Below are 24,416 nucleotides of genomic sequence, written 5' to 3' on the forward strand. Positions count from 1 at the left end.
TGAGTTGTTATATCGTGTAAGCTATGGAAATGTAAATAAAAATGTTTATTTTTAGATTTGATAAGACAATGAATCATCAAAGCTTTATAACGGAAAAAAGTATTTGTTAAAATGAAGCCAGCTACGTGCGTCCTTTCCATAATAATTGAAAATTAGGAAAGATGGGCAACCAACTTGAAAATTACAGTAAACAGATTTGAACCTAAGAAACATTAAATCACTTTTAAAAGCCTTGTAGATTCAATGAATAGTCAATGCAGATATTTCATAAAAAAAAAAAAACTGTTAACAGAACCCTTTCTTGTTGTCTTTATAATAAAAAAATGACTTACTTGGTCTTACAAGAGCCACAGTGGAGGGGCCGGAGAGCCACATGTTGCTTTAGAGCCGCAGGTTGAAGATCCCTCGCCTAAGTGCTGTGGAATATTCAGTTTTCTACACGTAGGTAACAACCTATCAAAGCAAACACTTCATTTTTTCTGAGACAGCTACATTAATAATAATGAACATATATAATTCAAAACAAAATCATAGAGGCCAACTGGGTATGTAAAAAATAATAATAATTTAGGTATACGTGAATCACTTCACATGAAACTCAGTTTTGCCACAGAAAAAATAAAAACTTTAGCCTACCTTGTGTACGTTTCTGCACTAGTAACAAAAGAAATATCGACCTTTCCGCTGAATAAATTGTGTTACTAAAGTGTAAACTAATAAAAGTTAATATGCAGCAAGCCTAGAAAAAGTGCAAAACTCCACAGCTGCTGAAACTCACTGCCACAGACACTGGTGTTATACAGCGTAGGCCGTAATAATTAAAATCATTATATCTCAGATACTGTAGCAGCACAAACGCTAATTTTACCTGCACAAATCTGCACAAACGTAGCACTAACCGCTCCGCCTATTTGCCTTTACGTTTCAAGTGGGTGGGGGGTAAGTCACTGCCACGTTGCTCAGTTTGTTCAGACCCCAAGCTGCAATGTGAATACAGCCAAACCGCCGCATTTTTGTTTGTCGTTAAGAGACTCGTTCGGGATAAGTTTTGTGGAGGACAGAGTTTGCTAATATACGTTTTTAATGAGTTTTAGCCGAGAACGCAGCTGAAATGCTAGCATGCTAAGTTAGCCTGAACGCTAGAGGCTTGTGAGCGTGTTCGCTGCAGCGTGCACTCTTTTTTCCTTCGTCAGGTGAGGTGTACTGGCAGGCGTGTGACGCACACAGAACAGACACTTATTTCTGTGTTGCAGGTATGGAGATGTTCTTATGTTTTGGAGATGCAGTCTTTCATTCATTGTTTTTATAAGTACAGTGTTGTATTGCCTGTTGGATGGCGGTTATTAATATAATTGTACTGAAGTATAATGTTTGAACTATAAGCACTAGAATATTGGGTCCTGGTTATTGAATTGTATTTATCTGACTGTTTATTTGTTTTTGAATTATTTTGTTTATTGTTCTTATAAGTTGTTTTTAATGATTTTTCAGTGACATGTTATTTATTTTATGCTTTTTGTTTTTGAGAGCTTAAGTTAATGTTTTAAAACAATTTGTTGTATTAGATTTATTATATTATTGTGGTGTTAATGAAGCTGCAGGCACAGCTCCTTTCAGCATGGCCGGAGGAGAGGTGTACTGGCAGTCGCGTGACACACACAGATCAGACACTTATTTCTGTGTTGCAGATGTGCAGTAAAGAGCCAAAGACCCAAGTGCTGTCTCCTGCCTCTTACTTTCACGCCAGAACACAACGCAATGACGGGTGTAACACATGAACGGGTTATACGAACAGGAAGCTCAAACTGTTTAAAAACATGAATTCAAACTCCAGCATAAGAAAGCAAACAGCAAAACTTTATTTATACAGGCAGAAACACAAAATGCTGCTCAGAGCAGAAGCTAGCACAGACGAGAACCTCAGTAATCAGATTGTAAACACTGATCATGTGATTCAACATGTTATTCCAGCATTAAAGGTAAAAACAGCTTCAGTTATATTGTTGGAAACAGACGCCGGTCACAGATAACTTGAGGTGTTGCTCTTCAACCTGTAGATGTGGTTCAGCATCTACAGGTTGGAGCTTCACATATTTCCTGGTTTGTGCACTAATAATGAGCAGCTCAGAGACTTACTGAGGTCCCAGACTCTGCTTCAGTCCATCCAATGTCCTGCTCAGCTTCTAGTCAGAGTCCAGGTTTTAATAAGAACTAAAGTCCAGTTTCCAACACACACATGAAGATCACAATAATGACACTGTCAGTGGTCTTTGAGATTTATTAGAAATCTGTCTTATCTTAAGTTCAGCTCTGTGAAAAGGCATGGATCCGCCTCACAGAGAGCATCGATCAGAAGTGAGGAGGCTGTACTTCCTTTTCGTCGCACTGTGTCAATAACATCTCGTGCTTTATCTGCTTTGCTCTGCTGTGATCTGACTGATTCCATCTCCTGATCATTGATAATATGCTGCTCCAGGAGTTTATCCAGAAGTTTTTTTAAAACAGGTTCAGACACTCTGTCAATAAACTGTGAGCGAACTGTGAGCAGCCTCTCGTCTGCCGGGACTCCGGACTCATCTGGGACATTTCTCATTAAGGTTTCTGTTCTTGGTGCTGAAGGAACAAAGAAAGATAGACATTTAACAGCACTCTGAACTGAGGATGAAAAGAGAAGTATGATTTCAGTTGAAGTTTTATAAAATATAAAATAAAAAGTTTGTAGGGTAATTTCTGCTGGTATTTGGCAGGAATCTTACCTGGCAGGCAAACAGATGATTTCCAGATTTCATTCCCCTCTTGGTCTTTGACTATCAGAGTCACAAACCCTGAATTTGTACTCAGGAAAACTTGAAATGTTGGATGGTAATTTGGGCCAGACTTTGAGCGAAACTGTGTTTGCTAAACAACAACAGAAAGGTGCCATTTTCATGACGAGTGGGTTATCCAGGACTTTCATTTCATTTCAGCAGCATATAGTTTCTAACTGCTGACTCACCTTCGGCTGTATTATCCTGCTCTCAGGGTCACAGTGGACACTGTACCTTTGACCGAAGCTGAAAAGACAGTCAGCAGGGGTCTGGATGTATTTAGCATCATCGTGTTGTTGGGCAGACACCTGCAGTGACAGGACAGTTTATTATGCTGGTAACGTTAATAAGTCTATTCACCTGTAGAGCTCATTTAAACATATCAGGTGTAGAATATCATGTGTCAGTATGAATCAAAAACAATCATTCTTGAGATAGAATAGCTTTGCACAGAGAAAAAAAAGCTCCATGATTTTATTTTTATCAGTGAAGTGTCAGATCTGACATTATGGGTCACAAACATCAAATGTTCACAGCTTAGGGTCATTACTGGGAGTGAATAAAGAAGAGCAGTGATTGGTCAACAATGTGGGTAAGAAAAGTTAAATGGAGCCCGACTCTTTGTCTCAGGTAATCAGAGAGGAGTGACCAGTAAACCTGTACATAACTTTAGTTTATTATCAGAAAGCTGCTGAGAATCATTTGGATTCTGAGAGGACCACAGAGTGAAGATGATGAAACTATTTACCTCTGACAATGGGATATTTTCCTGGAGTAGAAACACGTTGATTTGTGCAGGTTCTGTCTCTGAAGGTCGGAAGAAAAGCAGAACTTGGCCATTTACTGTTATGTTCAGGAGCCGCTTAAAAGACCGGATGATGCCCCACCCAGAGAGGTGAGGAACCTTCACAACCACATGGGTGGCAGTGATCTCCAGCGGCTCCAAGATGCTCATCCCATCATCAGAGATGTGGGCAACAGACAGCAGGCCATCAACACACAGCGCTGTGAAAGGAAAGAGCTTTTCATTCTGAGAGTTCAGATTTACTTCTCACCTTATCTGAGGATTACATCTCCTGCAAACAAGTTCACCTCCATCCTTTTTTGTTATAAATAAACTGCATTGTGGTTATTTGTATGATAAAGAACAGTTCATATTAGCTGAGCACCACACAGTAACACAGATGTTTCACAGCACAGTGCTCACCCTCCTTTGTTTCACAGTGTGGCAGGTGGAGCTCCCAGACTGCATCCTCAGAGCATGTGATGTTAAACAGCGGCCCTGCAGCTGTTTTTCCAGCTGATTGAAGGAGGCTCTCATCCCATTGGACAGTCCTGTACAACAGCTCCGCCTCCTGAGCCATAACAAACACTAGTCTGGTCAGAGTACACTGGAACACACCTGGACCAGGACACCTGAACCTGTAGGACACAGAAGGGCTGAAGCACTCCAACCAGCCTGTATGAGCTGAGGTCTGATCACCTCCAGCTGTATCACGCGTCTTGTCACATCATTACATACATGTTATCAACCTAATGTGAAATTAGAAGCACCTGTAGGAGATGTGTGTGGATTCAGTTTGTACTTGAGGGGTGAAGCTTGATGGAGGCTGGAATTCAGAGGAAATACATCAGCTGTTTAAAGCAGCAATAAACAAGTAAACAGTGAACAAACTATACAGAGTACACCAGTCCATCCATCATCCATCCATTTTCTTCCGCTTTATCCAGGGCTGCAGGGGCAGCAGCCTAAGCAGAGAAGCCCAGACCTCCCTCTCCCCAACCACCTCCTCCAGCTTGTCCGGGGGAACACCAAGGCGTTCCCAGGCCAGCCGAGAGATATAATCTCTCCAGCGTGTCCTGGGTCTGCCCCGGGGCCTCCTCCCGGTGGGACATGCCCAAACACCTCACCCAGGATGCACCCAGGGGGCATCCTTGTCAGACGCCCAAACCACCTCTGCTGGCTCCTTTCGATGTGGAGGAGCAGCGGCTCTACTCTGAGCCCCTCCCGGATGGCTGAACCTCTCACCCTATCTCTAAGGGAGAGGCCAGCCACCCTTCGGAGGAAGCTCATTTCCGCCGCTTGTATTCGCAACCTCGTTCTTTCAGTCACTACCCACAGCTCATGGCCATAGGTGAGGGTAGAAACATAGCTGGACCACACAGCTAGTGGCGTGTGCCCCTAGGCACACACAGTACACATCAGGTGTTGTCTGTACACACTTTCAAAACTGCGAGTAACATACTGACAATGACACAGAATCTTAAACCTGACTGGTTGTCTGCCCTGTGCTTTAACACACCTGACACAATTTCTGTGCTGAAGGCCTCTTTTTTGTATCACAAGACAATCAGATCCACATGCTTTTCTCTCACCTTAATGTGCTTTATGTCATCTTTAGACAAATCAAGCTCTGTGTCTAATGCGTCTGGATTCAGTCTGACCTCAGAGTCACCTGATGAGAGACAAACATCGAATAATTCAGGATTTCCTGGAACTCTAACTGGTGCTGTTTACAATCATATTAGTTTTTTAGTGGTTTTCTGATCAAATACAAACTGTCTGTGAGGGATTTCTCTTTCTTCCTTAAGGACCCACCATCTTCTTCAGCTGCAGCCTTCTTACTCACTAAAAAGATTTTAAAAAGTATTAAAATATTTTGACCAAAACCAGTACCTAAAAACACATCCATAAAAACCCCGATAATTTATAGATTTTTGAAGAATGAAATAAGCACAAACGAGCTTTCATGTGATATGCTGTTGATGAAATAGTGATGAATGTGACACAGAGTCTCAGTACTCACTGGTTTTGTCTATGGAAGATTTAAAAGTCTTGTCATCAACCCTGCAGAGAACAACGTTAAAACACAACTGATTAATGGGGTACTAAGCCGAGCCAGAGAAGAAGAAAACGGACTTTACCATGAAGATCCTCAGTGTGGATTGACTGGAGGAATTCCATCCAAACATCTGCTCTCACTAAATTCTTCCTCACCTACAGACTGTGTTCTTCACTGCTTTAAACTTGGAAATGAATGCAGTCATTGGTCTGCATGCTGCTTTGTTCAGAGAGCTGATTGGCTGTTGACAGCGTTTGATCAGAGCCTGTCAGCCGTTACCATGGTGACCATAAAGGTCAGAAACAGGAAGTGTTTGTGTCCAATCCTGAAGCCTGTCACCATTCTCCTCTCACAGCTTCACTGAGAAGCTGCAGCTTTACAGGAAACACTGGATCTTTGTTTCATACTGACTGTGTTTAGTACAATACTGCTGACAGCACCACCCACTCACTCCATCACTCTACTTACACCAGAGTCTCCAGTCTGTAGTCTGGACTCTGCTGAAGATCAGACAGCTGCTTCACATCTGGATCCTTCAGGTAGTTTCCGTACAGGTTCAGCTTTCTCAGATGGGAGGGGTTGGACTTCAGTGCTGCTGCCAGATAATCACAGCTGATCTTTGACAAACCACAGTACCTCAATCTGTATAAAGAATGAAAGATGTAAGTTTATTAGACAAAGTGTGAGCTTGAAATCATTCAGTGTTTCATCATCTGTTCAGAGCTGAAGAAGGTTCAGAAGGTAGAAGTTTAGAAAATGGAAACTCCAAACAGCTGAAGCCAACAGGAAGCAGCTTCAAACAGGAAACTGTGCAGAGTTTCAGACTATATGTCCTGATGCAGCCAGTTGGATTTTGGAGATTTGAATCTTTGTTCTGTGACTAAGTCCTTGAATCATTTCTTCCAGTTGGTCCAACAAGACAGACTAAGTGTTGGACATGTGTTGTGGCTCCATTAGGGGAGCTTCTAAATGTGATGTGATGGCCCCTCTGGGTCTGTCAGGTCACAGCACTGAAGAGAGCTGAAACTGGGCACACACTTGTTCCAGTCTGGACCAAAGACTCTATACTGGGACTGAGGGACTGCTTTGACTGCACCCACTGGGACTTTTTAAAGGCTCATGTTCTCACTTAGATCATCGATTTCTACTTACATTTCTTTCTGGGAAAAATGGGGATTACTTTGGAAACAGGAAGTATTTTCCCCAATAAGCAGCCTGGATTAGTAAATCACTCCAACATGTTCTCAGGCAGAAGAAGCTGTCTTGTTATGAGGGAGAGAAGAAAAAGATTGAGGCACAGAAACTTGTTGAAAGAGAGATAAAGCAGCTAAAATCAGGTGTAAAAGTAAAGCAGAGGATGAGCTGAATAAAGGACACTCAAGGCTGACTTGGAAAGGAATGAAGTCCATGGTGGGGATGCAGAACAAGGAGCAAAGATGAATGTGATGCTGAATCAGCAGAAGACTTGGACTCATTTGATTCCAGCTTTGATATCATTGATTTCAATGAAGAGCTTTGTGATTGTAGCAAAGGGCTGGTAGCTCTGAGAGTCCCACTGATGAGGTGTTTGTGTGGAAATCTCTTAGTGGGACCAAAGAGCAGCACAACTTTCACATCATATTCATCTCAGCACAACTAAAACATGCTGACTGACCTCAGAGTTTCAAGTCCACATCCTGGACTCTCCAGGAAACCACACAGATGCTTCACTCCTGAATCCTGCAGCTTGTAGTTGTTACTCAGCTCCAGCTGTCTCAGATGGGAGGGGTTGGACTTCAGTGCTGCTGCCAGATAATCACAGCTGATCTCTGACAAACCACAGCTAAACAATCTGTATAAAGAATGAAAGATGTAAGTTTATTAGACAAAGTGCTTGAAATCATTCAGTGTTTCATCATCTGTTCAGAGCTGAAGAAGGTTCAGAATGTAGAAGTTTAGAAAATGGAAACTCCAAACAGCTGAAGCCAACAGGAAGCAGCTTCAAACAAACACAACAAGAGAAAAAACTCTGAATGTTTCACATTAAAGTCGTACATTTATCATAAAAACAGGACAAAGACTTGAAAAAGTCGTGTTTTTCCTTCCAGGAACCACAAGGCTTCACTTTTAAAGGTGAAGTGTGAAAGAAATGGACATATTTGAAGTCCAACACCTTTTTCCAGTCACATTATTAAAGCAGACAAACTACAAGCTCATTTTCATTCCAACAAGTCATCTTCTGACCTGGACTAACAACACTGGTCTCTATGTGCAGCTGGCTGTGAGACCAGTGCTCAGGGAGCGTCTACAAAGTGCAACACTGAAAGAACATCACACACTCATTTGCTTCCAGCACTTTCACACAAACATCTACTGTCATTATTGTCACCAAACTCTGTGGATCCTTTATTGCAAATTTAAATGGGATCAAATGGTCAGACAAAAAGAGGGTTATGAGGAAATATGATGAAATGTTGTGTATTAGCAGCAAGTTATTGAATCATTTTCCTCAGAAACCAAACAAAATGATTGACAAACATGTTTTTACAAACTCAGTGTTGGACTTGGATCAGCAGGATAAGCTGATGTTTAAAGGCATTTGAGTCTCGCTGTATGAGAGTCCAGTTATTACTCAATATTTATGGATGATGTTCTTTCTGTGTTGCACTTTGTAGACGCTCCCTGAGCCTCACAGCCAGCTGCACATGGACCAGCTGACATTAACCAGCATTAGAGGCGGGTGTAAAAAAATGGATTTTCCTATTTAAATGGTTTTAATTTGAATAAAGCGATGTTGATTCATTCAATCCTGAATCGATTTTTAATATAAATGTATTTTGCCAGAATCTCAGGTTAAAGCTCCCAAAAGTATTTCAACAACAAGCAAACAGATAAAACAGTAAATGAGAGCAGCTAAACACACAAAGATGGAAACACAGAGCGTGGATCGTTCACTCGACGGCACGTACACGGACACGCCGTCGGGGCTGAAAGTGGACAGCTCACAGATCCTGAAGCTGCAGGTTTTGATTGATTGATTGATTGAATCTTTATTTTGAACATGTTGAAAAAGTATAAAAAAAAAAAAATAGAATTAAAAGAGACAGATGAACAAAGCAAACAAAAGGAAAACGAGCAACCACAACTCCAAATAACGTCCATGTTCAAAGAGGAGCAGGAAGAAGCATAAGCTTATTTAATCCCACCCCTTTTCCACTATCTAGTATCAATAGACTACAGAAATACCTCCTTGTAATTACATTATATGTTATGTGTAATTTTTTTTTATAGATAGATAGATAGATCGATCTATCTATCTATATATATATATATATATATATATCTCTCCATACCAACAAACCCGTGCATGCGCACACACATGAAAATATTAGACAAGAACACCCTATCAAATCTCTACCTTTTCCCTGTACCCTGTAAAAACCATATCCTTAAACCGCTTTTTAAACTGCGCCATGCTTGGACATTGCTTCATATCTTTACTTAGTCTGTTCCACAGCTTCACTCCACACACAGAGATGCAAAAACTTTTTAATGTTGTACGAATACGAGGATGTTTTAAATTTAATTGTATCCCCGTTCCCTTTTAGAAAACATTTTTAGAATATTGTCAGGAAGCAGGTTATTTATTGCTTTATATATAATTTGTGCTGTGAGAAAATGAACCAGATCTGTGAATTTTAGAATTTTTGATTTTAAGAATAGTGGATTTGTATGATCTCTGTAACCAGTTTTATGGATTATCCTTATGGCCCTTTTTTGTAATATAAAGATTGATGATAGTGAACATTTGTAAGTATTGCCCCAAACCTCTGCACAGTAATTCAAATACGGTGCAATCAGGGAACAATAGAGAATGTGGAGTGATTTGTGGTCCAGAATGTGTTTTACTTTACTCAAGATTGAGACACTTCTTGAAATTTTGTTATGTATATGATTTATATGAGACTTCCAGTTTAATTTATCATCTATAATCACACCAAGAAACTTATGTTCAAGTACTCTTTCAATTTCCACACCATCTACATGAATCTGCACTTGTGCATTTCTAAAGGAATTCCCAAATAAGATAATTTTAGTTTTACTTAGATTTAGCGATAGTTTGTTCCTGTTAAACCATTTTTTAATTTAGCACATTTCTGAAGTAATTGTATCCAGCAGCTCCTTTAGATTCCCCCCAGAACAAAAAATATTTGTGTCATCTGCAAATAATACTAATTTTAATATATCAGATGCCTTACAAATATCATTTATATAAATAATAAATAATTTTGGACCCAGTACAGAGCCTTGTGGAACACATCTGTCTCCAACCAAAACTGACTGAACCAGCAGCAGAAGAAGATCCAAACTACGCTTTACGTTTGATGAACATCGTCATGAATTCTCTCTGACTTTGACGTTTACTTCCTGCACAGCTCTCTCTCTCTCAGTGTACTTCAAGAACAGTTTACCTTCAGAAATCTGTTTCCTGCATTATTCACTGCTTATTACGCACCAGTCTGCTGTTGTGTTCACTGCTGTCGGCCTCCGAAAACAAAGCCTCATTTCTGCTGTTCAATACTGAAGAAATTTAAACCTTTTAAAATGATGACAGATTACAAACTCTCAGCTGTGTCTGTAATCAAACCTCTGTAACTTTGCTTCACTTCAGCAGCATCAGCTCATGTTCACATGTTGATTCATGGTTTGCTTCAGTTTTTGATGGACTGCAGAATATTTTGAAGGTTATCTGCTATAAAAAGCCAGAACAGGAAAATCTGCTTCATGTGTTTCTGTTTGATCCTCAGTGACTTTGACACAAAGGCCTCTGCTGTGATGATCACACCTCTGATCAAGTCTCACAGTGTCAGCTTTGTTTTTATACATATGGATATGTGCTGATAAATGATCAGAGTTATAATATTTCCCACTGCCTGCTGTGTGCCGTGACCTTTGACCTGCTAAAGACAGTCAGCTGTGGATTATTCATTGTTGTGTCTGATACTTAGAACTGTGAGGAAGAACACTACACAGTTAATCAGGGTCCCCTCTCTCTGAATCAGGAAAGGTGGGCAGGCCGCGTGTGGGCCGCGGGCCATACGTTGAGTCTCACTGTTTGAAATGTGAACATTGTTCTGCTGCAGTCAATGGACTAAACCAGAGAAGAAGAAAACAGACTTTACCATGAAGATCCTCAGTGTGGATCAGTATAATATCAGCCTGCAGTTTAGTGTCAGCACAACTTTCACATCATATTCATCTCAGCACAACTAAAACATGCTGACTGACCTCAGAGTTTCAAGTCCACATCCTGGACTCTCCAGGAAACCACACAGATGCTTCACTCCTGAATCCTGCAGCTTGTTGTTGTAGCTCAGGTCCAGCTCTCTCAGATGGGAGGGGTTGGACTTCAGTGCTGCTGCCAGATAATCACAGCTGATCTCTGACAAACCACAGCCCCACAATCTGTATAAAGAATGAAAGATGTAAGTTTATTAGACAAAGTGTGAGCTTGAAATCATTCAGTGTTTCATCATCTGTTCAGAGCTGAAGAAGGTTCAGAATGTAGAAGTTTAGAAAATGGAAACTCCAAACAGCTGAAGCCAACAGGAAGCAGCTTCAAACAAACACAACAAGAGAAAAAACTCTGAATGTTTCACATTAAAGTCGTACATTTCTCATAAAAACAGGACAAAGACTTGAAAAAGTCGTGTTTTTCCTTCCAGGAACCACAAGGCTTCACTTTTAAAGGTGAAGTGTGAAAGAAACGGACATATTTGAAGTCCAACACCTTTTTCCAGTCACATTATTAAAGCAGACAAACTACAAGCTCATTTTCATTCCAACAAGTCATCTTCTGACCTGGACTAACAACACTGGTCTCTATGTGCAGCTGGCTGTGAGACCAGTGCTCAGGGAGCGTCTACAAAGTGCAACACTGAAAGAACATCACACACTAGCTGTGTCCCAAAATGTTGGCTCCATCCTTCGGAGGACCCGGTATTCGCGGTCTACGTGGGCCGGGTCCTTCAAAGAACGAAAAGGCTGGAAGTGCGAGGCTGTGAAATGGGACGATCTATTCTTCAGATTTGCGTCACCGCTGTCTCGGTGGAGTTTAATAAACTCTGCTCCTTGCTCTCTAAAATATAACAGGACACTGGCATAAATTCTCGACCGTCTCACACGTCTGTTTAATCAGTTTCCTGTTTAACGTTTATTCAGCTGTGTGAAAATCCCAGAGGAACTTTGATCTCAGCCAAACCGATTTACTCCGGAACAAACAAAACACTGAAAAAGGCAAACAATTACATTTTTAAGTTATCCGAGTGACTTATATATCATGTTTAACCTGAGTAGTGAAAGAGCGGGGTCTGAAAACGATGAAGCCGGGCGTCCGCTGCTCTCGCTGGCTGGAGTGACCATTGAACCCCCCGGCTTGCTAGCGAGCGGGTGGGTGACAGACGTCTCCGAAAACGTCGGCACACTTTTGCAAATATGCGATATCTTGATAAACCAAGCAGATATTTGAAGTTTACACAGCTACTTTCTCGCCTGAAAATATGCTAAAAGTTTATTTTGTGACCCAGAAAGATCAATAATAATAATCAAAGTGTTTTTATTGAGTTTTCAGAAAGCATATCATTCATACAGAAAAGCTCGAACTCAAGTCCTACCACACAGTGTAAGACAAAACTATACCCAGACAGAGGAAGGAAAAAAAAAAAAAAAAAAGGGGGGGGGGGGGGGGAAGTTGCCAGTTATGGAGTAGACGGAAACTCATCTTCAAAATAGGAAATGAAAGGCTGCCAGACCTTAAAGAATTTCTTGGTGTTGCCCTGTATAGTAAATCTGAGATGTTCTAATTTGAGGTGTGCCATCACCTCCTCCACCCAGCGTTTATGGGATGGCAGTGTTGCCTTTATCCAGTTAAATAGAATCAATCTCCTAGCCAGCAATGAGGCGAATGCTATTGCCTTCCTCTGAGAGGCTGTTAGTTGAGTTTCCCTCGGTGCCACACCAAAGATGGCTGTCAGAGGCATTGGTTCTATATCCTTATTAGAAATGAATGAGAATGTTCCAAAGATGTTAGCCCAAAAGTCTTTCAGCCTGGAACAAGACCAGAACATGTGGCATAAGTTGGCTGGCACCTGTTTACATCTGGGGCAGGTCGGATCGGCCCCCTGGTACATTCTTGCCAGTTTCTCCCTTGACAAATGGAGTCTGTGCAACACCTTGAACTGTATCAATCCGTGTCTCACACATATAGAAGCAGAGTGTACTAGATCTACAGCCCCCCCCCAGTCAACCTCTGAAATGTCCAGCCCCAATTCTTCCTCCCATTTCCGTCTTACATTGTCCAGTAAGGGGGAAGCCACATTCTGAATATGTGTATATAGCGTGGAGATTGTCCCCTTAGCAGTCGGATCTGTGTCCATCAACTCGTCTATCCATCCGCTTTGTGGAAGCTCGAGGGAGGGGCTGAATGACTTTTTCACAAAGTCCCGAACCTGGAAATATCTAAAGTAATTAGTCTTGGAGGAAATTCCATAGTCCTTTTCCAGTTGAGCAGCAGATATAAAAGTACCATTTTTAAAAAGATGTTTGACACATTCCACCCCAGCTCTATGCCATTCCCTAAAGGCTGTTCCCCCGAGGGCTGGGGGAAACAAGTGATTTCCATAGATGGGAGCAGACAGGAGGGCGGTTCTGTTTTTAAAATGTGATCTGAATTGAGTCCAAATTTTCAGAGAATGAGATACCACCGGGTTGTTCGTGTAAAGATGTTTGCTCAAGGGTAGAGGAGCGCAGACCAGGGAGCGCAGGGACACTGGACTAGAGACATACCTTTCCATATGAACCCATATTGGGGTTTCATCCTCATCTAACTCTTTGACCCAAAATAACAACTTATGTATATTAGCAGCAAAATAATAGTGCATATAGTTCGGCAGAGCCAGGCCTCCCTCTTCTTTCTGTCTCTCAAGAAACTCCCGTCTTATTCTGGGGACAGTTTTTTTCCAAATAAAGGCAGACGTACATTTGTTCAATTCCTTAAAAAATGATTTAGGAATGAAAATCGGTATCGTCTGAAATAAGTAGAGGAGCCGCGGCAGTATATTCATTTTAACAGAATTTACCTTCCCTGCTAATGATAAGGGGAGCGATGCCCACCTTTCCATATCTAATTTCGCTTTGTCCAGTGCAACTTTAAAGTTATAGTCCAGTAAATCTTTATACTTACTAGTTACATTAACACCTAAATATGTGAATCTATCCTTATGTATTGCAAAGGGATAGGCCCGGAAAGAAAGTTTCCTCGCCTTTTTATTAATGGGGAAAAGAACACTTTTGTCTAAATTCCCAGAAAGATTAATATGAGTAATTTTAAAACTAAGTAGCAGTCGCCATTGTTGGCAGCTGAAATTTAGCTGGGCCGCGCTATGAATTCTGGGATATGGTGGGTCATGAAGGACACACCAGACCCATCCTTTAAATTTGTAAAGTTTTGGTTGTTTTTAAATTGTGCAGAAATGAAACTACACTAAGCTCAATTATGTGACAGACATTTCATCCCATGTCAGTTTGGCCTCATCCTGGGCCGGATTATCCAGCACACACTCTGACCACAGGCCCAGGGGCCACGCACAGCTGGGCTCCATCCAAGAGACAGGAAACAAACCAACACAATAATAAAAAGCACCATGTGATCTTCTTACATCTTCAAGACAAACATAGTAAAAACATGAGCATATTTGTTTCCTGATAAAATGATGTGACAGGTAGAACAGAGTAAAGTGGTGGTGTTACAGCCTTTCTCCCCTCTGCTGCCGAGGCTGTTAGTCTCTCCCAAACTCAGCTACAGGACTTCCAAATGAATGAAAGCAGCAGAAGTGGCTTTACAAATGAAAGAGGAAGAGGAGAAGAAGAGGAGAGGGAGACCACCCTGACCATCACTCCAGCTGAAAACATCACACTTCCATTAAAGTTGGTGAGGAAATGTTGAGCAGGATGAGCTGCTGGCTAATCTGGAGGCTGTAGCAGCAGCTCACAGTCACAGTGGATTTCCACTCATGAAAAAGCTCTGGCTGCTTCATTTCTCATCTCATATCAGAGACTTTAATGCTTCACTGAAGCTGTACTGTGATGCTTCCATATCCCAGTGAGGCCTCCATAATGATTTCAGCTGTTCTGTACACACACTGTGTGCCCTGTATGGCTCAAAGTCTCTGCAGCCTGTTTTTATCTGCTATCATCAGATCTTCATCATCCTCATTCACATCCCTCACACACTCTACAGCCTCATCAGCACTGACTTCCTCTTCACTGACTGATGGAGAACAACATGAACCTGTGGTGGCTGAAACACTGTCCTGTCAAACATCTCCCCGTCACCACTCCACTTCTGTCAGCCTTTAAATGAACCCTGCTCAAGTCTGTCACTTCTGTTTGGAGCCAAAAGGAAAAACTGTTGTTCAGTCGTTTGGAAAGACAACATTTCTGAAAGCACTCAAACTTCTTCACATTTGTCTTCAGACACATCCTGAACATTTAGGAACTAAAGAAAGTTTCAAACATCAAAGACCTGAAATATAGAAAAACAACAACAGCCGCAGTCAGTGAACTCACCTCAGAGTCTCCAGTCGACAGTTTGGACTCTCCAGTCCAGCACACAGAAGCTTCACACCTGAATCCTGGAGGTCATTATTTCCACTCATGTCCAGCTCTGTCAGATGGGAGGGGTTGGACTTCAGAGCTGAGGCCACAACTTCACAGTGAGACTCTGAGAGTCCACACCAAGTCAGTCTGTGATGATAGAAAATATAAAATGTGTTATTATAAAAGCAGAAAATCTGCATTATAAACAGAGACTGAATGTATATGAAGACAAAACAGAGTGAGGTCATAATCTGATGAATCTGCTCTTCACATCTGTGCTTCAGCTCCTCTTACTGTGTTTGACATGACACAACGATTGAGTCTCTCTCAGACCTGCAGACTTTTAATGAGAATCTTTGTTTGGCTTTAATCTGCAGATGAAGGAGGAAGATGGTGTCACATTTAGGCTTCCATAATGTCCACAGTCTGTCACTGAGATCTGATCCAGAGTCAGAGTGAAGACACACATTTGGACTGTTTCCTGTTTTGACTCCAGAACATTTTGAATGAGTTCAGCTCAGTGAAGAGTTCCAGCTGGAAAGATGATCTCTGTTTGCTACCTGCTGTCAGGTACGACTGTTCACGTCCACACGCAGGAAAAACCTGCTGACTGTTACCAAACGGAGCAGAAATCTCATCACTGGACAATAATGATGAATGAACTCAGAGCTGCTGATATCAGATCTGATTTCAGGGGAACTAAACACAGAAATGATTGGCTCATTTTAGCTTTCTGAGCCATTATCTGCTGGTGTGTCGCTAGTTGGCAGAAAATGATTTGTATTCCTGTTCAGGGCTTCAGTGTTTATGAGTCCAGATCCAGGTGACAGCAAGTCAAAATGATGTTACCTGTCTGTGTCCAGCAGCAGCCTGTATTCACTTTGAATATTGTTATAACCTGACATGGATCAGTTTGTCTTTGATTGGTTTGTAAATGTCGCTGTTTCCATTGGACCTGAGTGACGTACAAAGACAGAGAGGGAGAGAAAGGAGAGAGAGGATGGAGACAGCAAAGAGAGAGCAAACACAAACAGGTGAGAGTGGACAGGTGACCAAGGTCAGCAACCAATCAGAGAGCTTCTGTTTGACCCACAGTCACTGATGATGACTGCACATAACCAAGCAGTGTGTTACTCTGATATCAAATATGGATCCTGCTCTTATAATAATGATCATCAGATGATATAGACCTGCATTGAATCATATCTGTTATTAACCTCTGTCTCTCTTCCACAGCATGTCTTTATCCTGTCTTCCTTCTCTCACCCCAACCGGTCGCAGCAGATGGCCGCCCCTCCCTGAGCCTGGTTCTGCCGGAGGTTTCTTCCTGTTAAAAGGGAGTTTTTCCTTCCCACTGTCGCCAAAGTGCTTGCTCATAGGGGGTCATATGATTGTTGGGTTTTTCTCTGTATATATGAAGCGCCTTGAGGCGACTTTTGTTGTGATTTGGCGCTATATAAATAAAATTGAATTGAATTGAATTATTGTGTTATTTTGTAGCTGAATACGATGTTTGTGTGATTATCAGTGAAAGAAGCAGTGAGGAGGATGGAGAGAGAGAGAGGACAGAGGGTGAAGTTAGAAACACTAAAAGGATTTTTCATGGATTTCATGGATGATTTGAGTGATTTCCAGCAGGACACTTAAACATGTCAGTGGACGTCCTAAAGAACATATTCACTGATATGAAACGTGTCATTGAACAGGATTAATATCAGTGGAAACATGGTGGAAACAGCTGTGACTGCATGGATGTGACACACTTCAAATCTGTTCTCCACTCTTGGATTTGGGATCCATGGAGCTGCTGCTGAGTCTGTACAATAAAGGAATGGTGTGGAAGGTTGCAGCGTACGGACACAAACACTTTGTGGTTACAATCTGATTTTATTTTCAAAATTAAACTACTAACCTACACTGATCAATGATGCTAATGATCACATCTGGACTCACCCAGCCTTTCTGCAGTTCCTCACAGCTGGAATCAGTCTCTGTTGTCCCCGCTCTGATGTGTTGTACTTCAGCAGGTCAAACTCATCCAGAACCTCCTCTGACATCTGCAGCATGAAGGCCAGAGCTGAGCACTGGATCTCAGAGAGTTCCTTCTCTGATCTGTTCTCTGACTTCAGGAACTCTTGGATCTCCTGAAATAATGAGAGGTCGTTCATCTCCATCAGACAGTGGAAGATGTTGATGCTTCTGTCAGGAGAGATTTCATCACTGTTCATCTTCTTCAGGTTGTTGATGACTCTCTGGATGGTTCCTGGACTGATCTCTGTCTGACCCAGCAGACCTACTAAGAGTCTCTGGTTGGACTCCAGACAGAGGCCATGAAGGAAGCGAACAAACAGGTCCAGGTGGCCATTTTTACTCTGGACGGATTTATACATGGCTCTGTTCAGGAAATCATCCAGAGAGGACTCGTAGTATTTTTTTCCCAAGAAGTTCTCCAGCACCTCTGTCTTCCTGTTTGTGTGACAGTGGAACATGTAGACAGCAGCCAGAAACTCCTGAATGCTCAGATGAACAAAGCAGTAGACTGGTTTCTGGAAGATCACACACTCTCTTTTGAAGATCTCTGTACAAACTCCTGAGTACACCGAGGCCTCTGTCACATCCAGACCACACTGCTCCAGGTCTTCTTGGTAGAACATGATGTTTCCTTTCTCCAGATGTTCAAACGCCAGCCTCCCCAGCTTCAGAAGAACTTCCCTGTCAGCCTCCGTCATCTCCTGTGGACCCGTCTCATGTCCCTCATGGTACTTGTTCTTCTTCCTCTTTGTCTGAACCAGCAGGAAGTGTGAGTACATGTCAGTCAGGGTCTTGGGCAGCTCTCCTCTCTGCTCTGTAGTCAACATGTGTTCCAGAACTGTAGCAGTGATCCAGCAGAAGACTGGGATACTACACATGATGTGGAGGCTCCTGGATGTCTTCATGTGGGAGATGATTCTGCTGGACAGCTCTTCATCACTGAATCTCCTCCTGAAGTACTCCTCCTTCTGGGCGTCAGTGAAGCCTCGTACTTCTGTTAGCCTGTCAACACATGTAGGAGGGATCTGATTGGCTGCTGCGGGTCGGGAAGTTATCCAGATGAGAGCTGAGGGAAGCAGATTCCCCTGGATGAGGTTTGTCAGCAGCTGGCTGACTGATGACTTCTGTGTGACATCAGACAGCAGCTTCCTGTTGGTGAAATCCAATGAAAGTCTGCTTTCATCCAGGCCGTCAAAGATGAACAAAAGCTGAGAGACAGCCAGCTTCTCTGCTGTGACCTTCTGTAATGTTGGATGGAAAACATGGAGCAGCTCCAGAAGACTGTACTGCTCATCTCTGATCAGGTTCAGCTCCCTGAATGAAAGCAGAACCACCACACGGACATGTTGGTTCTCCAAGCCCTCTGCCCAGTCCAGAGTGAACTTCTGCACTGAGAAGGTTTTTCCAACACCAGCCACGCCGTTGGTCAGAACCACTCTGATGGGTCTCTGTTGGTCAGGTAAGGCTTTAAAGATGTCCTGGCACCTGATTGGAGCGTCATGGAGGGCGTCCATCTTGGAAGCTGTCTCCAGCTGCTTCACCTCATGTTGGGTATGAACCTCTTCACTCTGTCCCTCTGTGATGTAGAGCTCAGTGTAGATCCTGTTGAGGAGGGTTCTACTTCCTGTTTCATCACTTCCTTCAGTCACACGTTCACATCTCCTCCTCAGACTGATCTTATGTTCATCTAAAACCTCCTGCAGACCAACATCTGCTGAAAGAAAGAAAAACAATGAGACTAAAGAGAAAGAAAACTCTTCAATGTCTGAACAACACAAGAAGTCCAGTTTTCAGAAATGAGTCCATCAGCAGACAGATGTTCAGTCTTACTTTGTACACAGCTGCTCTGACTGGCTGTCTGCAGTCCAGCTCTGCTTCTGGATCTTTCTCCACACTGTGCAGAAGCTCTGATGGTGACACAGAAAAGTCACAGTGGAGATACTTCTGTCCACCTTTGATTAGACTCATTATAAAAAGGAAAACAAAGTTTGAACACAGTCATGTTTCCAGTTCACTGACTTACATTTATTCCATGGACACTCACTCTAACCTGTGCTCAGTGGACAGTCATAGCCTGCTGCTAGCATGAATGCTAAATGTACTGCTGTGGATGATCAGCAGAAAAACATGTGGTCAGTTTGACTGTTTGCTGTATTTAAAGTGTTTTTCTCAGTTCGTCTGTATTCAAAGTGCATTCGGGGCTTTAGCTGACAGCTCTTTGTGCTAACAAACTAAACTCTCTTAGTTTAAGCCAACAGACTTTACCAAACACAAAGCCTGCTGCTGCCTCCATGGGTTAGCTTGTGTGACTGGTGTTTATAGCAATGAAATCTAAATCACACTAATGTGTCCTCCAAGGTGTTTGGTGGGAGCACTGAGTGAAACATAAGAGCTCTGGTAAAATAACAAACAGGGCTGTGAGAGCAACTGAAGTGATAAAAATACTGTTTGAAGATAAAAAACACTTTGATGTTCTCTCGTCACCTAACAAAGTCCAAACCCTGTGAACTATTTTAGCTTTAATAATTGTGGATTCAGGTATCCTGAACCCATCTTTGGACATTTGTAATTAAATATTTTAAAACTCCATCAGAGACTCCTGATGTGGCTGTTTGGAGAAGGAAAAGAGGGACAAAGTGGAGCGTCGAGCTGAGGCTTCATTCACTGCAAACCTACAGTTATGTTTCCTTATTTCTGCTGTTTGCATGTTCACAGCTGAAATAAAGCTGCCTCTTTGACTTCATCCTGTTGTGTTTGGGTCCAATCCTGCCTGCCACACAGCGCTACAGGACAAAGTCTAATATTTTTACCTTTTTAATGAATCTTTGGTCATATTTATCCAGGAAAACACAAACATGTAAAGGAGTCATCACAGGTCTCTGACCTCACTGGTCCAGGTTCAGCACTGAAGTCTGGAGGTTGATGTTTGGACCCATCACTCCTCACAGATGGACAGCTGGATCCTGCAGACTGTGACCTCTGACCTCTGCAGACACAAACATGTTTTATTCAATGATCAATTCTCTGATAAAGTGATTGAAGCAGCTGTGATCACACAGACTGCAGATAATGCAGCTGTTTCCTGTCAGTAACAGTCCTCTTAGATTAGAGTTCAGCTTTTTACAGGAAAACAAATGTCCCTGAATGCAACAGTGAGACACAGTCTGCCTGTGTGGCTGTGATAGCTGCCGTTAGGAGCGCTCATGTGTTTGCAGTTAGACGAGGAGATGTTACCATCATGGACACGTTAACAAATCCTGCAGCATCACGTGGCACAAACACTTTGTGTTCCTGTCATCTGCAAGCAACAGGAAGTTCATTAATAAAGGCGGGATGGAGACGCGACTGTGATGGTTCTCCTTCATCCAGCTGTTACACACATCTGGGCTCACAGGACGAGCCTTTGTCTAATACAGCAGCTGCTCTCTGAACACTTTTCTGAAGAGGAGCTGCACAAACCTTTGTTTGCTTTCTAGAGCAGCGTATCAAAGTCAAACTACCCACTGCTAGCAGCTGTTTCTATCATAGTTTAGGATCCAGATGTGTGGGGTCTAAATTTCCACCTCTGATTAAAATACATAGTTAAAAACAGCCAATTGAGTCCAAATGTGTCTTAAACCAGATAAACTGACAGTTACAGCTGAGCCTGTGTGTCCTTGGAGACAATGCTCTGCTACAGAGATGCATTTTAGAAACCAGGAAACATCAAAATCATTTAAATCAGAGAGTTCTTGTTACTAACAGCTCACCTCTCTGCAGCAGACACAGGCTGGGATTTAAAATTAATGCCTCGACGATTGGACCGGTCACTCTTTAAGGACACTGTCACGGCGGGGTGCGCCGATGTGTGCGGAAACAGGACCCAAAAGCAGATGATGACGAGGAATAGTAATGATTAACAGAAAAGTGAACCTTTATTGCGATGACGGCAGGAAATGAACCAAGAGACCAAAGCAAACAGGAAAAACACTAAGAAACAAAACACTAAGCTGGCAAAACACTAAGAAACAAAACACTAAAGGTACTGAGACCAAAAACTATAACTATGACTGAGGTGGAAAATAAACAGGCTAAGACTATGACTGTAACTCTGGTGAGATAAACAGACGAACCGACAATGGCATGAAGAAAACAAAAGGCTTAAATACAGACATGAGGTGATCAGGGGAAGTGGGGACACATGGGGGAACAGCTGACAGACATAAACCTAATGACAGGACCAGGAGAGAAAGCTAAATACAATGAACAAAGAACACATGACATTGTCAAAATAAAACAGGAAATACTAACAACTAAACATGACAACACAACTCAACAGACCCAACACGTGATGAATAAATACCAAACCCCAAAACATAGAAAACCCAGGAACAATAACCAATAACTGCCTAAACTAAAGGCAAAATAGGAAATAACACAAACTAATAACATATCAAAAAATACAAAGAAAACTCAGAGTGCTGGGTCGGAGACCCAGCCTGTGACAGACACAGAGCTGGATGGTTTCTCATTGACACTAAAAATAAGTGAACATGAAACATGTGTCACATCCAACGTGTCCAATACATTACATAAAAAGTATAAACTATGTAAATAGTTTATTATTTAAATCGTTAAATAGTAAAAAGCTGATTAAAATTTCAAACATTTTAATACTGACATGAACTTACTTTTCGTCAGATGACTTTTTTCGCCCTAAATTACGAAAGAAATGCTTCACCCGTTTGCTCTTAGAGGACACAGAGCTGGGTGGAGGTCCAGGCGGGTTCCTGTGAATAATGATGGAGCAGTGATGTGAGTGCTGAGCTGTGACATGGAGAAGAGTCATGGACAGTTAGAGATGGTCATCTCACCTCTGAGCTTTGGTCTGGCTCTCATGTTCCCCACACAGAGTGCTTTTAGAGGGAGGGACTCCCTCCTCTCTGTCCTCACACTGATCCATGCTGCTCAGTTCACATCAGCTCACACACACTTTCTACCTTCACCTGCAGAGGAAACACAAATCAGCCCAGCGACACACTGACTGACCCACTCAGCACCCACTGATTAATTCAGACACGTTTTAATCCCCAAAAGTTGATTCTGTTCATCTGGATGTTTTCAGTGGGAGAAATGTTTCATGACTCATCCAGGTGACTCCTTCAGTCTCAGCTGACTGCAGGTTTCCAACCTTATAAACAGGACATTTGCACAATGGCTGGGAGGTCATGACCACTGATCAACAACCACTGATCAATGGCCATGAGTCCCATTCACAGAGAGTTGGGGAATGTCTGCAATCACAGCATTACCTAACCCTTACCTGGATGATTGAGCATCAAGACACTTTTTAATATTTTACTCATTTCTGAAGCTTTTTACCAACTTTGTTCAAATTGGTCTGCTGTCATTTTATTGTTGACAAAAAGAGATTTTGAGTTTGAGTGTTGACGTTTCCATGTGGGACTGTTGCTGCAACACCAGGATGTTACTACAGAATACACTTTATATTGTGAGCACTTGGATGTTAGTCCAGTGGTCCTAAACTGACACACCTGCACCTGGATTCATTCTGACCAGATTTTAGCTCAACAGTGTTTCATACTTAATACATCAGACACAAACTCTGCAGCTCTCATTGTGTGCTGTGTGTGTGCAGTGTGTGTGCAGTGTGTGTGCAGCGGGACACTGTGTCCTATGTGTCCTCTGGAGTTCCCTGTATTAAGCACGTAAAGCTGTGACACAAAAATCACCAAACTCGGACGACCACAGACTGTTTTCCTTCCTAGTGATGAAGGAAAACGCTGGGCTGGCATGCAAAGGGGCATTTATTCCCTTCAAGGACCCGAAGCTTCATAAAGCACCCCTCCAATAGCCAAACCCACCTGTTCTCTGATTGGATTGTTAAATTTGTGATTGACATGACACTGGCCAATCAGATGAAAGGAAGAAAAATAGGGACGTACTTGAAACTTGAGTGCAGAGTTTCACACGTATTCCTTGGCTAAGTCCACACACAAATTCTTTTTACACATACAAATCCTGGTTTACAAGTACAAAATATTTATGACCACAATTTGAGCCCATACAGCCACAGACTGATGGAGGCAGGAGAAGCTGCCTACAGACATCAGTCAGTGGATCCACAGTAACATCGACTCTGAGTTCGGCTGCTGATCATCAACTGTTTCTGTCTCGTTCCCAGACTCTGATCTCACATAAAACGAAGCAGATTTATGCTGAAACTAAGCTGCACACAGCTGATGTCAGCCAGGAAAACAGTACAGACTGCTAACGTTACCTTAACATGGAGACGATCAACTGCGCCACAACATTCACGAAAGCGAAAGTAAAAGCGACGGAAGGAAACGATCAGAGAGGCGTTTGAGGGACGGTCAGAGTCAGGAACCTCAGAAACGCATCAGGCTGGAGTTTAATTCTGTTTTCATCTTTAGAAACATCTGGAAATAGTTATAAAAACGCTGCGTAATAAAGAAAAATAGTGTAGATTAGTTTGAGTTGTGTTTAGCTGAGCTGTGTCTTTAATCTGAAGTTCATTTTGTGGAGGAGCAGCAAGACTTTCAGTGTTACTCTCAGAGAAAGCCTCCCAAATGTCTGTTGTCTTAATAGTGGAATTATCTGGAAAATGAACCAGTTCTTATGAGCTGCTTTTCTGTATGAGCAGTCAAAGCATTTTATACAGCGTGCTTCATTCACACAAGCACTTCTTTTTCTAACAATGACACTATGATGGATGCATCGGAGAGGAAGTCGGGGTTCCACATCTTGCCCAAGGATACCGTGGCGTGCAGACTGGAGCAGCCAGGGATCAAACCTCCAACCTTCCAGTTAGTAATTCTACCTGCTGAGCTACAGTCTGTACTTCCTGAACAACACACCCTCCTTTTGTTTCTTTATTTCCAGTAGCAACCAGGACCATAATGAACCCTGACTCCAACAGACACTCAGGATCCACCTGCCCAGTAAGTCACCCGCTAACTGCAACTATCAGAGCCCTGACCTTCTGCAGAGACGAGTCACACTGAACACAGCAAGTGTCCCTGCTCTCAGATACAAAACCTGCCTTTAAAAGTTCAGAATAATGAAATCAGCAGTTCTG

General features: G+C 42.3%; 1 protein-coding gene and 1 long non-coding RNA gene across 2 annotated transcripts; both read right to left on the reverse strand.

Annotated features, from left to right (window-relative positions):
• Positions 1–1,836: 1,836 nt before the first annotated feature.
• LOC113018328 (NACHT, LRR and PYD domains-containing protein 12-like) lies at positions 1,837–19,404 on the reverse strand. The gene is made up of 16 exons (XM_080295016.1): positions 19,368–19,404; positions 17,240–19,082; positions 15,257–15,433; positions 10,919–11,095; positions 7,305–7,481; positions 6,119–6,292; positions 5,615–5,655; positions 5,368–5,436; positions 5,184–5,263; positions 4,534–4,989; positions 4,362–4,417; positions 4,015–4,229; positions 3,556–3,812; positions 2,996–3,115; positions 2,757–2,898; positions 1,837–2,613 (listed from the first exon to the last, which is right to left on the reverse strand). The coding sequence occupies exons 1-16, from the start codon at positions 19,402–19,404 to the stop codon at positions 2,294–2,296; spliced, it is 4,341 nt and encodes a 1,446-aa protein (XP_080151142.1). The 3' UTR covers positions 1,837–2,293.
• A 1,808-nt stretch (positions 19,405–21,212) lies between these two features.
• LOC145425344 (uncharacterized) lies at positions 21,213–23,641 on the reverse strand. Its single transcript, XR_013906011.1, has 2 exons — positions 21,988–23,641; positions 21,213–21,833 (listed from the first exon to the last, which is right to left on the reverse strand). It is a non-coding gene; the product is annotated as an uncharacterized LOC145425344 (long non-coding RNA).
• Between the last annotated feature and the right edge of the window lie 775 nt (positions 23,642–24,416).

The sequence above is a fragment of the Astatotilapia calliptera genome, chromosome 3, assembly GCF_964374335.1.
Source record: "Astatotilapia calliptera chromosome 3, fAstCal68.1, whole genome shotgun sequence".
In the NCBI taxonomy this organism is placed as follows: Eukaryota; Metazoa; Chordata; class Actinopteri; order Cichliformes; family Cichlidae; genus Astatotilapia; species Astatotilapia calliptera.

What these genes read in the sequence shown, in the direction of transcription:
- LOC113018328 (XM_080295016.1), bottom strand. Translation starts at nt 19,404, where the DNA reads ATGCTAGCAGCAGGCTATGACTGTCCACTGAGCACAG. An exon ending in TGTCGACTGGAGACTCTGAG is followed by an intron (nt 11,096 to 15,256) that starts GTGAGTTCACTG and finishes TTCTTTATACAG; the next exon opens with ATTGTGGGGCTGTGGTTTGT. An exon ending in TACAGACTGGAGACTCTGGT is followed by an intron (nt 5,656 to 6,118) that starts GTAAGTAGAGTG and finishes TGTTCTCTGCAG; the next exon opens with GGTTGATGACAAGACTTTTA.